The sequence below is a fragment of the Oryx dammah genome, unplaced genomic scaffold (genome assembly GCF_014754425.2).
Source record: "Oryx dammah isolate SB20612 unplaced genomic scaffold, SCBI_Odam_1.1 HiC_scaffold_5, whole genome shotgun sequence".
In the NCBI taxonomy this organism is placed as follows: domain Eukaryota; kingdom Metazoa; phylum Chordata; class Mammalia; order Artiodactyla; family Bovidae; genus Oryx; species Oryx dammah.
The window spans coordinates 22,082,341-22,099,232 of NW_024070189.1; the positions used below are offsets into that span (position 1 = coordinate 22,082,341).

At 38.5% G+C, this 16,892-nt stretch overlaps 1 protein-coding gene across 18 annotated transcripts in view; it reads left to right on the top strand.

The window, feature by feature from the left end:
• MEF2C (myocyte enhancer factor 2C) overlaps positions 1 to 16,892 on the top strand; it is a 176,132-nt gene that overhangs the window by 83,201 nt on the left and 76,039 nt on the right. For all 18 annotated transcript variants that reach the window (XM_040239667.1, XM_040239681.1, XM_040239686.1 and 15 more), the window contains one exon: positions 11,909 to 12,112. In XM_040239667.1, the coding sequence (XP_040095601.1) occupies positions 11,909 to 12,112 (204 nt within the window). The remainder of the gene's footprint in view (positions 1 to 11,908; positions 12,113 to 16,892) is intronic.

Here is a 16,892-nt window from a genome sequence, read left to right on the forward strand (position 1 = left end):
AACTTCCACCTCTGAGTGCATGCACACATCATTCTGTGTGCTGCAAATGCCCTTGTGCTCTGCAAATGCACAAACTTTCTATGACATTATATTACTGAGAAACCAGCACTAAAAATATTAACATTATAAATAGACCATATATACGTCATAAACCAAGAAGTTTCTTCCAAACTGTAGATTAAAGAACATGTTACTGATTGTTTCAAAAGCCTTGTACTTTGCAGTCTAGACTTCCTTTAAGATTGTAATTTATTCATTTAAAATGAGCTCCTTCGAAAATCATTATAGTAAAAGTATTTTTAAAGCTTACATCCCAGATAGTCTTACTGAAGACAGGTGGAACCCCCACCCCCACCAAGAAAATGACTTTGTTTGAAAGGGGGGGAAAAAATAACAACATAGTTAAAGTAAATGAAATTCCATAATATGGAATATGTATTTGTGTTTCTTTTAAAATATGTTGGACCACTAATAGGAATAAGAGAACCACTCTAAATGTTTGGATATTTGACTTTTAATTTTAAGTTGGAACAGCTTAGCTTAAGAAATCACTAACATTTAAATAACATTTCAACAAATGTAACTGTTTGGAAACTATAACGGAGACAGCCTCCTGCCTTCTGTCTTCCAAGGATTGATTTGGAAGGCCCTGAGGGAGAAAATATTGGAGTTGGGAGGTAAAACTGAAGCCATTGTGGAAAGGAAGAAGTTACACTCTTCCTGTTATGACAGGAAACATAGACAAATGTGCTTCCTGAGCATTCGCTCAGCGGGGAATGAAGTAGTCTTTGACCTTTACCTTAGGTACATTCTGGCTTTGTTAAACTAGTAAACATGTTTTTGACCCCAAAATATTAATCTGGTTTATTTGATTCTTTTCAGACTCAAATGATATATTTCGTGTATACAAGATAAAGAGAAATAAGCATTTGTTTCATGACTGCATCTGCAGATTGAATTTAGAATGTAAATCAGCCTCTTAAGAAACGAAGCAGACCTCAAGAGCATGTATTAAAAAATGTAAAACATTGCATTATATCTAGTCTTTTTTTAAAATCCAAAACATTCTGAAGCTTGAAAGTGGACCACAATGAAATCTTTTAAATCCTAAGTGTAATCATTATAGCTTATCTTCTTCCTTGTCCTCATGTATATAAACATATCAGAAATCAGCCATGACAAATTTTAAAACTCAGACTCTGCATTTGCTAATAGATACTCAAGTTTAACCCATGCTTTTATGACACTTCCTCAAAATAGCGTGCAAGGCACTGGATTTAAAGGCCCATTCTGAGGGTTGGGGTGTTGACTTAGGGTGAGGGGGTCTGTAGAGTTCTAAATTCCATACGCTGAGCCCCCCTATTTTAATCCTTTTATGGCGTTCAGAATTTTAGGAAGGATTGCCTGCAACCCTTTGGAAATCCTACTGCATGGCAGCGAAACGGGGCTCAATTTGCTGGAGGCTAACAAGGACAATAGTCCCCTTTGCAGCAGAACACACTGCTGTCTCATCCTTGCAAGTTATGCTGGAGGGTTACAAGCACATGGTAGCACTCTGCTTAAAAGAGTCCCTCTCTGCTCTTTAAAGAGCCTTTCATTTATGGTGGCAGGCCCCGTCATTGTATAAAGGAGCGCTTGTCTAGAACACAAGTCTGCAGTGGCCCTACTTCCTCCCACCGAAAGTAATCATCAGGCCTAAAGCTCGCAAGCCTTTCTAATGACAGACTGAATTAAACAAAATAAAATTGAAGAGGAAGACTTTAGAACAGTCGCACCATTACTTACTGTCAGGAACAAGCCGGGGGAAGAAAAAGAGCATTTAAGAGGGCATTTCCCTTTTTTTTTTTTCAATTAAAGATTGTCGTGGCAGACTCTTGACTCCATCGCTAACCCTTTAAACACAGAGGAAGACCGAGATGCTCTCTGGATTAGAGAGCGCATTGTATCCGCCAACTGCCCATCTCATTCCTCATTAGTCACTCCATTTCCTTAACTGGGAGGAAGCGGAGAGATTCTCTAGGCTGTGGATGAGGAGGGGTGGACCTAAAATATTTTCCTAAGATGACAGTTGTATTCATCGTGACTCTCTTTGGGAAAAACAAAACAAAACCTGATAAAACCTCAAAACTTTGAAAATAAAAGTAGCTGGGTTTATTAGTCCCAAACTATGAAACTACTATTACTTTATGAGTTGAAATGAGTAAAAAGTCCTCCACTCATTGAGCAATTCAGTTAAGATCAGGATGAAAAATTCTGCTTGGTGGGAAGAAACACTGGAGATCCATAGATAAAGTCACCCTTGCTCCCCTTGGTAATACATCTGAAGTCATTGAGAGTTAGGTCTCCATTATTCTCATAAATGTGAATAGCTGCTCTTTCCGAAGGTCTTTTTCCTTTCATTTATTCTTGCCTATAAGGTGCAAGGACTCCCACCGTTAAAATGTGGCAGGAAAGTTCTCCTGAGGTGACTTTATGAATGGAGCCAGGATTGGGAGGGTGAACAGAGGCCTGCGTGTGGCGTGGAGACTCATTATTAAATGCCCTTTCTGTTACCCAGTCGTCTAATTTCCCTGGCCTGTAGGAAATGACACAGGACTTGTCCTCTGTTTTAGAACTTGTTATTTACATTGACTGTGAGTAAATCAGAGACCCACCTCTTTTATTCCGGCCGTAAACAGGCTTGTATTTGCTACCAACCAAAATGCTTCTCATTTTGAGAAATTTAAATAAACATCCATAAATATAGAACGAGTGTGTGCCCGCTAGTGCATACGTGTGGTTCTCACTGGCTTTGGCGGTCCTGTCTGGAGGTCTGAGGACAGAGGTGGCTGTGGAGTCCACACAAAAGGAGCTTTGGTTTATTGTCAGAACCTAGAAACCAACTTCTCAGTGTTAGCATTTTAGTTTAATTTTTTTTTTTTTACTTTAGCCTAGAAAGCTATCCTTATACTAATTAATAAGTTGTGCCACTACTCTGCTGCTTTTACTCTTCAGAATTGCTGACAGTTCTTGCTGTACTTGTACAATGCTTGATGCGTGGCTGTCGAGATCCATGCTGTGCTGACTTTCAGCCCCTAAAATGCACTGTTATCTCAAAGAGGGAAGAAACGCCAACTAATGGGAAGAAAGATGGATGTTGTGTGAAGAGGTCTCTATTTCTGGTTCATCAAGGACTAGTTTTGTGACCCTGGAATAAGGCCTTTGTTTGCAGTATCATCTGAGAAATGGGGATGATAAACTGTGCCAAATAATAACTTCAAAGAGATGCTGTCAGATGTAGCAAGATAGCTTATAAAGTCTTTGAACTTCTTAGAAAAAAGTCACCAAAGTCAACACTCTTATCTGAAAACAGTTATAAAAAAATATATGCTCCAATTTCACCAACAAGCTCCCTCATAAACTGGACCCAATCCAGTTTTTCTCCTATTCATTTTTACCAAATATATGTTTAAAAACATACAGTAAACTGTAAGCTAATGTGACAAAAAGAAAGAAAAATAACTATGTGAAATTTTCTCCCTCAGTGGCAAACTTCCTATTAGCATAGCTTGGGCTTGCATAGAGATTCATTTTGAATTACAAAAAGAAAATGAGTAATTATTCCATCCATCTATCCATTCATTCATTCAACACATATTGAGCACAGCAGTGTTCTGGGACTTCAGCTTTCAAGAGCAGACAGGAGATGTTCCAGCCTTCAAGGGAAGCTTGAGGTTTAGTTGAGAGAGAAACTCTTAAGCGTGATGATGGTGAAACAAGCTAGCAGATCTTAGGAGAGCAGTCTTTTACAGTTTATAACAAGAAGTGACTGAGCTTCACACTTCAGAAAAAAAAATATTATCTACCTTGTATCATGTCAACACATCACTAACACTTGTGTGTTCCTTAGTTTAACTCTCATCATAACTCTGTAGGATACCTGTTCAGTTCAGTTCAGTCGCTCAGTTGTGTTTGACTCTTTGCGACCCCATGAATCGCAGCACTCCAGGCCGCCCTGTCCATCACCATCTCCCAGAGTTCACTCAGACTCATGTCCATCGAGTCAGTGATGCCATCCAGCCATCTCATCCTCTGTCATCCCCTTCTCCTCCTGCCCCCAATCCCTCCCAGCATCAGTCTTTTCCAATGAGTCAACTCTTCACATGAGGTGGCCAAACTACTGGAGTTTCAGCTTCAGCATCATTTCTTCCAAAGAAATCCCAGGGCTGATCTCCTTCAGAATGGACTGGTTGGATCTCCTTGCAGTCCAAGGGACTTTCAAGAGTCTTCTCCAACACCACAGTTCAAACTCATCAATTCTTCAGCACTCAGCTTTCTTCACAGTCCAACTCTCACATCCATACATGACCACTGGAAAAACCATAGCCTTAACTAGATGGACCTTTGTTGGCAAAGTAATGTCTCTGCTTTTCAATATGCTACCTAGGTTGGTCAAAACTTTCCTTCCAAGGAGTAAGTGTCTTTTAATTTCATGGTTGCAGTCACCATCTGCAGTGATTTTGGAGCCCAAACAATAAAGTCTGACACTGTTTCCCCTGTTTCCCCATCTATTTCCCATGAAGTGATGGGACCAGATGCCATTATCTTCGTTTTCTGAATGTTGAGCTTTAAGCCAACTTTTTCACTCTCCACTTTCACTTTCATCAAGAGGCTTTTTAGTTCCTCTTCACTTTCTGCCATAAGGGTGATGTTATCTGCATATCTGAGGTTATTGATATTTCTCCCGGCAATCTTGATTCCAGCTTGTGCTTCTTCCAGCCCAGTGTTTCTCATGATGTTCTCTGCATAGAAGTTAAATAAGCAGGGTGACAATATACAGCCTTTATGTACTCCTGTTATTACCTTCATTTTACAGATGAGGATACCGGGGGACTGATAAGTTAAACAATTTACCCAAGGCCAAGGGCACACGGATCATACATGGCAGAGCTTAGACTTGATTTTCAGTTCCCATGGTTTTGCTTCCACACCCAGAGCCTCAGTAACAATGTATAGATACTGCTTCTTTCAAAATATTTTAACAGTGGGAATTTGTTATTTTATCAATCTGGACAGTTGTTTTACTGTCCACTCCAGTTCTTTAGAGTCTTTTTTATATCTCTTCTAACTGCAAAAAGAAAGTAATCTAGTTTTATTTCTTGGAATATGAAAATTAGAAGTGATTATGGTAATGTATTGATGAGATTGAGTGACCAAAATATAAAGTATTCTACAGAATGAAATTGCAGAAATAGATTCTTGTTGGAAATCATATTTCATTCACTCTAAACTTCCCCTTCACCCAAAGGTCTGTGCTACCTAGGCATAGAATCTGAACATCTAAAATCTGGAATAAATATTTTAAAGATCTCTAGTCCAGCTTCTTGTTTAATTCAGGAACACCTTCTACATCTTCCTTGATACGCAGCCCTACTTGAACATATTCAGGAAAGAACTGCTTCTTAACTTCGTGAGGCTAGGGCTTCTGTTGGACAGTTCTCATCACTAGGGTTCCCTTTATGCTGAACCTCGATGATTTCAGCAGTGCTTGCTAACTCCGCTCTATAGAATAAGACAGAATAACTCATCTGCCTCTTCACATGGCCACGAAGTCTGCAGATCTTGGAAAGTGTTTGGCATTTCTGCCTTAAACATTCCAGATTCCCTCAATGATTTCTCCTGCAAAATTATTCTCAGACTTGTTTGCCATCCTATAGATGCTCTAATTTTGTCGGTATCGTTAATGTCATATTAAAATTCTCAGAGCTGAATATAGTACCAAGGATTAGTTAGTGCTGACTAACAAAGAGATCATTAGGATAATTAATTCCCACTGTGAAACACTATAACTTTAGAACCTTTTCCCATAATCAGCTATCACGTTAGTTTTCCTCCAACCTGAGATTACATAATTCTGTTTTTTTAAAATACAAATGAAGTCTTTAACCTTATCTCTGTTATCTTATTTGTGACCCAGCTTTCCAGTGTGTAGAGGGAGCTATATATGGATAGAGACTCTGCCATCTATTGGGTTATCACCCCGGCTTGCCTTGTATGCAGATTTGATAAACATGCCGGCTACATCTTCCTCTACACCAATGATAAAAATGGTGCCTCAGGCAGGAAAGTTACTGAACTCCATAGGCCATTGCAAGAGACTGTCTTTAAACTTAACACTGGTTAATTAATTCATATTTAAATGCTACCATCTAATCTCAAATCAATAGTTTTGTGATGAGGATTTCATCAACTACTTTGCCAAATGCATGTTCTTTAAAAATCTGAACTCATTAGAAAGTTCAATAAATTTTTGCTCAATTGAATGCAATCATTTGAACTCTAAGATCCTCCCCCTTTTGTTTCCTGTGATTATAAAATTTAGTTTTTACCTTCACATTTGTCTGTCTTTCATGGTGAGGCTAACATACAACTTAATACTGAAATGTCTTAATAAAACATCATCATTATTACATTTGGGGCTCTGTTCCAAGAGGTAAAGAAAAAGAAACATAAAATGCTCAATGTTTACAGAGTCGTCTTGCTTTCCATATGTATGTTACATGTGAAGTCTCTTTGATTTTGAAAACTGAATGTAAATTCAGTGCCCACTTAAACAGTATTGGTTTTATTCTCTTCTTGGTGCACCTTGATTGATGTCACACTGGAAAAGAGCATCTCTTTGCCTAACTACTGTAAAAACAGTTTTCCATGTCACCTAAGGTTCGAATATGTTATTGAAGTAGAAATGGACTTGTCCCCATTACAAACTATTCTCAAGTTATGAAAAATGTAATCATTACAATACATTATTATATTTAAGTGTAAAAGCTCTGAATTGCAATCTTTGTCATTGAGTGGCATATTTTAAATGAAGAGTAATATCCCAGTTCTCTTAAGAAAGCTTAATGCTGAAAAACAATTTTATCTAACTGTGAACAATGAGAAAAAGCATTATAAAATACATTTTGAGTATGCTATGAAGAATATGAACATAATACAGAATTAAATTTAGCACAATTAAGAGTAGATTTTGAAGATATTTTCTTAAATGCTTTAATGCAGTTATCATCATTTCAGTCTGCAGTTTTAATGAAAAGAAGCTATATGCACTGACTTTTTTGACAGGTATTATTAAATAAATATGCATTATCCAGCAGCCTATTTGGTTACACAAATGTTGAGGAGTACCTAAAAGTAAACACAAATAGTGGCTTTAATGATATTTCTGTGCCGAAATGTACTTTGATGGTGAGTGTTGTAACGTGCTAAATTCTGAGGTTTGAGTACGACAGAAACCATACTGTATTGAGACATTCCACCTACAGTTTGTGGTCATGAAAGTCTGATTAAAAGTGGTTTTAGATATATGAAAGTATTTTGGGTCAGTGACTTCTGCACTGAATGTCTCTGTAACCTATTTCACTAAACAAATAGCAATGTGCAAGTATGTCTGCATAACTCAACTGCATCTAAGAGAATTATTAAAAGATATTTTGTATAAATCTGTATAATTCAAAAGATAGTCTTTATTTAGCTCATCCCTAATACTAATCATGACTCATCTGAATGAACCAGAATAAAAAAAGCTTCTAAAGTAATATGATAATCAGATATGAAAACACTAGCTGTATTTTATTTGAAGTACTTTTTAGTAAGGCAATCAATAAACACAAAATAGAAGGTGAGACATTGGCAGATATTACAAAGAAAAATTATCCAAGTTGAAGCATAAATAACGTATATTAGTCGATTTTGACTAGCTGATGTCAGCTCGTAAATACCTAAATGCTGTATTTTCCAAAGAATGATCAGTGGAGATTCCATAGTTCAGTTTTATCTTTCTATCTGGAAGACTGTAGTAAGACCTTCAGATAATCTTCATCAGTAGACTCTGAGCCACTAAGACAGGTATATTTTGTAAGTTCATTTCCTATAAGTCAACCAAGAAAGGGATAAAAACAGATTTATTGAGCTTCTACTTTAAATGCAAAGCTTAACTGAACTGAATATTGTACATATGTTATTTTATATAATCCTCTCAGCAACCCCAAGAGTAGGTGCTATCACCATTTTATAAATGAAAAGTCAAACTCGGAGAAAAATCAAATTTGAAGAAGTTAATTTCTCATGACTAAAAAATAGAAGATATGCTTTAAAATCTAGGCGCCCCTGAACCCATACCCCATGTTCTTTCTGTCATGCTGCCTTCCATGCAGATGTGATATCAGAATATAATCATTATTAAAGTATAGATTTATCTTTTTAAAGTTCCTTTTATGAGTTGCTAAATGAAAATTTGGTGGGGAAAGCTATCACAGTATTTTTTTCAAACTTTTTAAAAGATTTTTTTTTTTGGATGTCGGCAGTTTTTAAAGTCTTTACTGAATGTATTACAGTATTGCTTCTGTCTTATGTTTGGGTTTTTTGGCCCCGTGACATGTGGGATCTTACCTCCCTGACCGGGGATCAAACCCACACCCCCTGCATTGAATGGCAAAGTCTTAACCACTGGGCAGCCGGGGAAGTCTCCACAGTTTTATATAACATATATCACTTTGATATTTCTAAAAATCAGCAAAATAGTTTTTCCTGTTTCCTTTTTAGACAATAGATCTTTACCCTGTGCCCATATGTCTGCTGTTCTAGGCCCTGGGGATACAGTAGTGAGCAAAATAGAAATGGTACATGCTCTTGTGGAATGTGCAGCATAGTGGAAGACAGACATTAAGCCAGTGATCACCCAGAAAGTCGTACAAGTTATAAAATGTCAGAACCATAACAAAAAATAAAAGGTGATAGGTAAAACAAGTATTAACAAAAGGGGGAGGGGCCAGTGAGGAGACCAGGAAGACAGATTTTCTGTCTGCTAGTCCACACTTCCTGTCAACACATTTATCTAGAAGTGTGGGATGAGGGTTGTTCACACTCCACTCAGTGGTCTCTAGTTTGGGTGACTGAGTTTACGATGAGATCGGGGACCCAGGAAGGGGAGCAGATTCGAGGTTGAAGATGAAATTTGGGCTTTGGGAGTATGACATTCCTAAGACTTGTAGATAGGCACAGGAGTGGAGGATATCCAGTGAGTTTCTGGAGACAGATAAGGAGTAGGACTCTAGATTTTGGAATTACAAGCAAGTAGGTAAAGATGAGGCTGTGAAATTGCTGCACTCAATATGCCAGCAAATGTGGAAAATTCAGCAGTGGCCACAGGACTGGAAAAGGTCAGTTTTCATTCCAATCCCAAAGAAAGGCAATACCAAAGAATGCTCAAACTACTGCACAATTGCACTCATCTCACAAGCTAGTAAAGTAATGCTCAAAATTCTCCAAGCCAGGCTTCAGCAATACATGAACTGTGAACTTCCAGATGTTCAAGCTGGATTTAGAAAAGGCAGAGGAACCAGAGATCAAATTGCCAACATCCGCTGGATCATGGAAAAAGCAAGAGAGTTCCAGAAAAACATCTATTGCTGCTTTATTGACTATGCCAAAGCCTTTGACTGTGTGGACCACAATAAACTGTGGAAAATTCTGAAAGAGATGGGAATACCAGACCACCTGACCTGCCTCTTGAGAAACCTGTATGCAGGTCAGGAAGCAACAGTTAGAAGTGGACATGGAACAACAGACTGGTTCCAGATAGGAAAAGGAGTATGTCAAGGCTGTATATTGTCACCCTGCTTATTTAACTTCTATGCAGAATATATCATGAGAAACGCTGGACTGGAAGAAACACAAGCTGGAATCAAGATTGCCGGGAGAAATATCAATAACCTCAGATATGCAGATGACACCACCCTTATGGTAGAAAGTGAAGAGGAACTAAAACGCCTCTTGATGAGAGTGAAAGAGGAGAGTGAAAAAGTTGACTTAAAGCTCAACATTCAGAAAATTAAGATCATCTGGTCCCATCTGGTCCCATCACTTCATGGGAAATAGAGGGGAAAACAGTGGAAACACTGTCAGACTTTATTTTGGGGGGGCTCCAGAATCACTGCAGATGGTGATTGCAAGCATAAAATTAAAAGACGCTTACTCCTTGGAAGGAAAGTTTCGACCAACCTAGGTAGCATATTGAAAAGCAGAGACATTACTTTGCCAACAAAGGTCCATCTAGTCAAGGCTATGGTTTTTCCAGTGGTCACATATGGATGTGAGAGTTGGACTGTGAAGAAGGCTGAGCGCCGAAGAATTGATGCTTTTGAACTGTGGTGTTGGAGAAGACTCTTGAGAGTCCCTTGGACTGCAAGGAGATCCAACCAGTCCATTCTGAAGGAGATCAGCCCTGGGATTTCTTTGGAGGGAATGATGCTAAAGCTGAAACTCCAATATTTTGGCCACCTCATGTGAAGAGTTGACTCATTGGAAAAGACTCTGATGCTGGGAGGGATTGGGGGCAGGAGGAGAAGGGGACGACAGAGGATGAGATGGCTGGATGGCATCACGGACTTGATGGATGTGAGTCTGAGTGAACTCTGGGAGATGGTGGTGGACAGGGAGGCCTGGCGTGCTGTGATTCATGGGGTCGCAAAGATTCGGACACGACTGAGCGACTGAACTGAACTGAACTGAACTGAGGTAGTAGATAAAACTGAACTGACCTCTGCAAGATAAGTTGGATTTGAAGATGAAGGGGGAAATTTTGAGCCTCACCTTTGATAATAGTAATTCATCAGTCAGTCAGGATTTCCCCGGCTAGATACTTCAGAACCCTTGTTCTGAAGAATGACAGCAAGTGCTCCTCAAAATAAATAAATAAGCAAAGAAATAAACATTCTGTCAACAATAAGTTTGGAAAGCAGGTTGAAGTTTTTAAAAGTTGCTCAGCCCTTAATATACCACTGTGCCTCATTTCCTACACGTATTGAACCACTGAACTGTGTCTTGAGGAGAATGTTATAGAAATATTGTTCTACAAAAACCTGCCGGGAAACACTGGACCACAAAGTATACAGGCTTATACTTAAGAAAGTTCATGGTTTTGGGGGGGCCAAGTGGAGTTTACTCAAGAGAAGACTGAAATTGGGAACAGGGACATGCACATTTAGCATTGGCAGGTGGAAGTGTTTGAAGCCAGAGGAGCTCTTGTAGCCGACTCATCTGGAAGAAAAGGCAGTGACGAGAGTGAGGTTTTGAAGATCAGGATGATGAGGAGGGAATGGTTTCAGACAGGAAGATTGCCTAGGACAGGAAGCTGATAAAGACGGGAATGATAAAGACGCCTGGGAAATAGACGAGGAAGCGGGAACCTGAGAAACATTTTGAGGAAAGAAATTACGGGATTTGGTAATAGATTGGAATAAAAGAAGAGAAAGGCAAAGATAACAATAGAATTTCTGGCTTGGGAGAGCAAGTAGGGGACACAGAAGAATGAAACCAAGACCTAACAGTATTATGGCTAAAGCTCTTCCCAACTCCCTGCTGGATTTCTAGAAAACAGAATATTACTCTGTCTGAAAAAGTACAGTAGGATCCCTTCAAGTGTTTTCAGTTAAATGGCATGAGACTAAACAATTTTGAGAAGTTTTGAACACAGATCTAAAATACTATGTCCATAATGTCATGTCCAGTCTTCGAGTAGCCAAAATACAAACTCCAGATTTATAATTAAGAAGTATGCTAACACTGCTGAAATTGACTTTTTAAAAAAATCTTGAATTGCTCAACAAAACAGGTCCCAGGTCTCCATCATTATAACGCCCTACACAAAATCTGGCATTTACAGTTTCTGCATTCAGCAGCAAGCTAGAAATCACAGTTCTAAGCAGAAATTGGTTTTAGATCTCTCTGCTTTCTTTCCAAACGCGTTAGTGCCAAGGGCTCTGGTCACGACACACTTGGTGTTACAAAGGGGGAAAAGTACTGTTTTGTTTTCAAGGCGTGCTTTTTCTCTCTCTCTTAAAAAACCCGCCTGCTTGCTTTCTTCCAGGTGACGTTTACGAAGAGGAAATTTGGGTTGATGAAGAAGGCATATGAGCTGAGCGTGCTGTGTGACTGTGAGATCGCGCTAATCATTTTCAACAGCACCAACAAGCTGTTCCAGTACGCCAGCACGGACATGGACAAGGTGCTGCTCAAGTACACCGAGTACAACGAGCCGCACGAGAGCCGGACGAACTCGGACATCGTGGAGGTGAGCGTGCACGCGCGCCTGGTGAACCCTAAACTCAGGTGGCGCCGCTTGCGTGCAGACCTTCCCCCTTCTCCTCCCTGCCTCCACACAAGCACGATTTCCTTTTCCTAAAATGTTTATAACGCCCGCAGGTGTACCCAGAGTGATTGCCCCAATTCTTACTCCACCCTCTCTCTCTCTATCAAAATGCAAAGTGAGACTGGCATGATAGTAGGGACTCCGTGAATCTGCTCCTTGCTAGGAATCAGGCATCTTGTCAAATTATTAATCTCGTTCTTCTTGAGTCGTCCTTGTCCACCCCAGTGTCAGGCCACCAGAAATGAGAAGTGTGGCTACGGGGACAGCTCACCCACATTTTAGGTGACTTCTCATGATTGCTTTGGAGTATATACTAAAGTATATACTTCTCATGGTTTCTTTTAAGTATATGCTTTGGCAGCATAGTCAAAGAAAAAATTAAAGTGAGCTCACTGTAACTTTTCATTTGTTTTTCGCTTTATGTCTCTTCTTTCTAATTCATTCTTCCTAATGTATTCTTGCTGAAAGAGTAAAGACAGTTATTCTCCCAGAAGTGTTTTTTCCCCAAAATCATATAATTTAATATAGTGCTATTGATACACGTGGAATCAGAAATCTGATGAAAATGAATTTCTAAATGTCACTTGGTGTTTTATCAAAGTTAGATTTTAAACATGGTTCCATTGTGCCAAAAATGAATAAGCACCATGTTGAAACTCAAAAATATTTCTTATCTTTTACCATAAGTAACATTGCCATACAATTTTAAATGTTTCCCACATGTATGCTATTTAAATGTTATTACCTTATAGTACCCTTCGTAAGCAATGAATACTTAACCAAAAGGGAAGAGGTATAATGCAGTATATATCCCCATTATTCAGAGATAAGATGTCCCCATCTATTTTATCCTCCTGTCTTTCTCCTCATGGTTTCCTTGATTATGACTGCTTTTCCAGAATTAAGAGAAAATAAATGTTTCAGAAGTGTGTATTCAGAATCAGTCTACCAGCATACAAGTTATTCTTGCCATTGCTTTAAGTGGTTCCATATTATGAAAAAATGTAGTTCTAATCCTGATCAAATTAATCTGCCTCTTACATCCATCTTCTCTTTACCTGTTATAATTGTCTAAGATTAATTCTCATTTCTTTACTTTTACTTGAAAGTTTTTAATTTTTTTTAAATTTTTTGCCTAATAAGACCAAGCAAATAATTTCAGAGAAACAAAAGTAGAGGATAAGTAGAGCGTGAGAGTGGTATGATAGTAGGGACTCTGTGAATCTGCTTCTTGCTAGGAATCAGGCATCTTGTCAAATTATTAATCTCATCCTTCTTGAATCACCCTTGTCTAATATGTGTATTTTAAAATCCTTTCAGATTTGCATTACTACACATTTAGTGTTTCACTGACCAGTGATTTTAATTGTGGGCTTGCCTTGATCTTGAAATTTAAGATCATTTATAAAATTTACCTAGTATGTATTTCAGATAGCATTTTATTCATGCACAGATATAAATGTGAAAATACATAAATATTAACAGTTGTCAAACCTCATAAGTGTTTTCACATGTGAAAGTGCTTTCACATGCATGCTTGCATACATTGACACGCAGTTAACCTGGGTTCTGAAGACAGAACTCCATACTCAAAACTCCACTTCATTACCTAAATCATTACGATAAACATTGCAGAGCAACAACAAAAAATTGAATTGGAATTTGTCATCAAACTTGAACTGCTCCTGTCCTTCATATGGTGGGAAATACAGTTGAACTGTATTAATCTGGGTGAAACTTTGACTTTTTAGATTTGTTTTCTTAGGAGTTTAAAAATCTATAAAATTATCTTCTATGGGCTTTGCTCAGGAATATACTCTATGGTTTAAAGGAGAGTTAAAACTTCACATACTCTAGAGAGATTTTCATATTCTGGGACAGATGGGTGTCTCAACCAGACTTCTTCATGGTCATGAGAAGAAAACTGAGTTGAAAGTCAAAGGGCTTGCACTTGAACCCTTGCCTTGCACAGTCTTACTGATGACAAACTGGCTACTTCTCAGGTCTGAAGTTTTCTCATCTCAAAAAGGAGGAAAGTTTTGTACAATGTAATTCTTTAAAAAGCAAAAATAGAGTAGAGTAGCAATTCCATCATTATGTTGCCCTTAACATCAATAGATTAAAGTTCTGAATCTCTCAAAAAGACATTCTGAGGCTCTGAGATCCAAACTAGAGAAGCTTTGATTCTCTGAAAATCACATATAAGTCTATCATGATTCGGAACTGGCCTGCTCTACTACCTAAATCACAACAGTCCTCACCATCTGGCTTTCCCACACTGTAGTAATAACTGAGATGATGGAGAAAGCAGTCAAGTGTGATCCCTAAACTTGACAAAGTGTGTATCAGAACAATACAGAGAGTACTTTTCAAAGTGTGTTTCACTGAAGTCAGTGTGCCTGAGATCCTTGGTGAAGAAGAAGGGATCTCGGTGGGAAGCTGTATTTGTAGTAAGTTTCCCAAAGTAATTCTTACACACACAAAGTTTGAAGACCTCTGCAAGACGAAGACATAAATTGTGTTGCAGGCTAAGAACCTGTGATGCATCAGGGACTTGAGAAATCTATTCTTAGAACAGATCTAACACAAAGTTGAAAGTTAGGATAGTTTACTACTCCTGGGTAAAATTTCAAATCCTATTTATTTTAATTTAATGGAATACACTTAACTGAGAAAGTTTAATGAGGAGCATAATATGTTTCATGAAGGGTCATTAGTTTTATATTTCCCATTTGGACCATTACCCCTCTCCCTTAACCCTCTGAAAACAGTTTACTCACAAGAAAAAAAAAGATGGGCGAAGAGAGAGGAATAACATGATTCCCAGTATTCAGCCTGAAATACAAATTTCTGGGCCATACCAGAGTAGTGTTACAGGGTCATAGGAAATTGTGCAGTGCGTGGGTGTTGAAAGAGATTCCTTCTTTTAGCAAAAAAGCTCTTTGTAATTATCATGTCTTTGCTTGATAATTAGCACTACTGTTACAATGGCACAAAGACTTACAAAGACTTAATAGACAGACTGGGATCGGGTTTTTTTATTATTATATTATAATGCAGCTTGAATATCTGTTTAGATACAATATATAAATATGCCAGGTTTTGTAAATGTGTTAAGTTTTTAATCCACTGGGTAGGGAAAAAAAAAAAACAATTATTGTATTAAAAACATTTCCTTTGAAGAAAGTCCATCTTATTTAACTCTAGGACAAGTATACTAGGTATTTACCCAAAATGGTAGCTTGTGAGGCTGTGGAAATTCAGTGGAGGCTCTGACGGTATTCAGAAACTGCTCCCTTCATCCCCTTGCGCCTGTCTAGCGCACTCCTGGTTCTCTTGGCTGCCTGCCGACTCCCACAGTTGATGCTGGGGAAGGAGACGTGGGGCTGAGCACTTCTGGATGAACTGAAGATCTCAGGTCCCAGGGGACATGCTGTAAGCCTGTAGAGCCATTTCTTCACTCAGCAAGGATTTAGCAGGCACCGGCTTACGTTCAGCACCGCTCAAGGACTTCTGAACCAGGAGACAGGCATTCGTGTTAAGGATATGAAACAGACAAAAATTAGCTTGGGAACAGTCAGAGGGCAAAGGAGCAATAATCTCATTAAAGTAATACAAACTGCTGAAAGGAAGGCTTCAGCTAAACAGTTCAACAAAACTTCAAACAGGTCATTGATCACCAGATCATTCTAGGTGATCCTTGGAGAGACAGAAGTCCCAGACAGGTTACCTCATATCCAGCGCATGTTTTCTAACCACAAAACCCACTTGGGAGCATCACTTAGCACCTTGCCAGGAGGGAACCTCTCACCCTTTAGTGACTCAGTAATTCTGTTTGAGCTGCTCATCTAGTCTGGGCTAGTGACTAAGTGACTCTGTGTGGCCATGGGATAAAACATAAGAACCCGTGCCGCTCCCTGGGAAATCAAAAAGATGGATGTAACCCCTGCAGAAAGGACCTCTGATTCACAGCTCTCTCGGGAGAAGATTACTGGCTTTTCTTTTTGAGGTGCAAGGATGAGAAGAAGAGAGTCTGTGTGTGGGTGAGAGAGGGAGCATGCAAGTGAGGTGGGCAAAAAGGGAGAATGAGAGATGATATTTACATGAAATTTTATTTTCTGTTACCTGATTCCTGTTTTTGGATTTAAAGACAGTTCTAGCAAAATGTCTCCATGCACAGTAATAATTAAGGCCTGAATTGGGTCTGCAAAGGCCTTAAAATAGCTAATACACTTTAGTATTCCACAGTGCTCCTGGAGGTTATCAATAAGTTAACTACCTTTACATAGTTGATAAAAATTAAGAACAGTTTTTGTTGAAAAGCAAATTCAGCCAATAGTGGAATTGGACTTTACAAACTCTGTATTATAAAAGTCAGGAGTAGATATAAAATATCAAAATATGTCTCTTTTACATGAGCTTTCCTTATATAACCCAATTAAATAGGTTTCAATTTTATTCTTATAAAAATATAGATACATGAAATATATATATGCTTTATAGGTATATGTTACACATACTTTTTCTAAAAGACAAAGAACATTCACTTATATGTTTGATCATTTGTTGAATTTTCATTCTTTCATGCATTCACTGAACAAAGATTGGCTGAATTCCTACCATGTGCTATGTGCCATGGAATGGATGGAGATACTAACATAACCAAGGCCCCTCAAGGTCTCTTGGTCAAGGTTGTTCACAA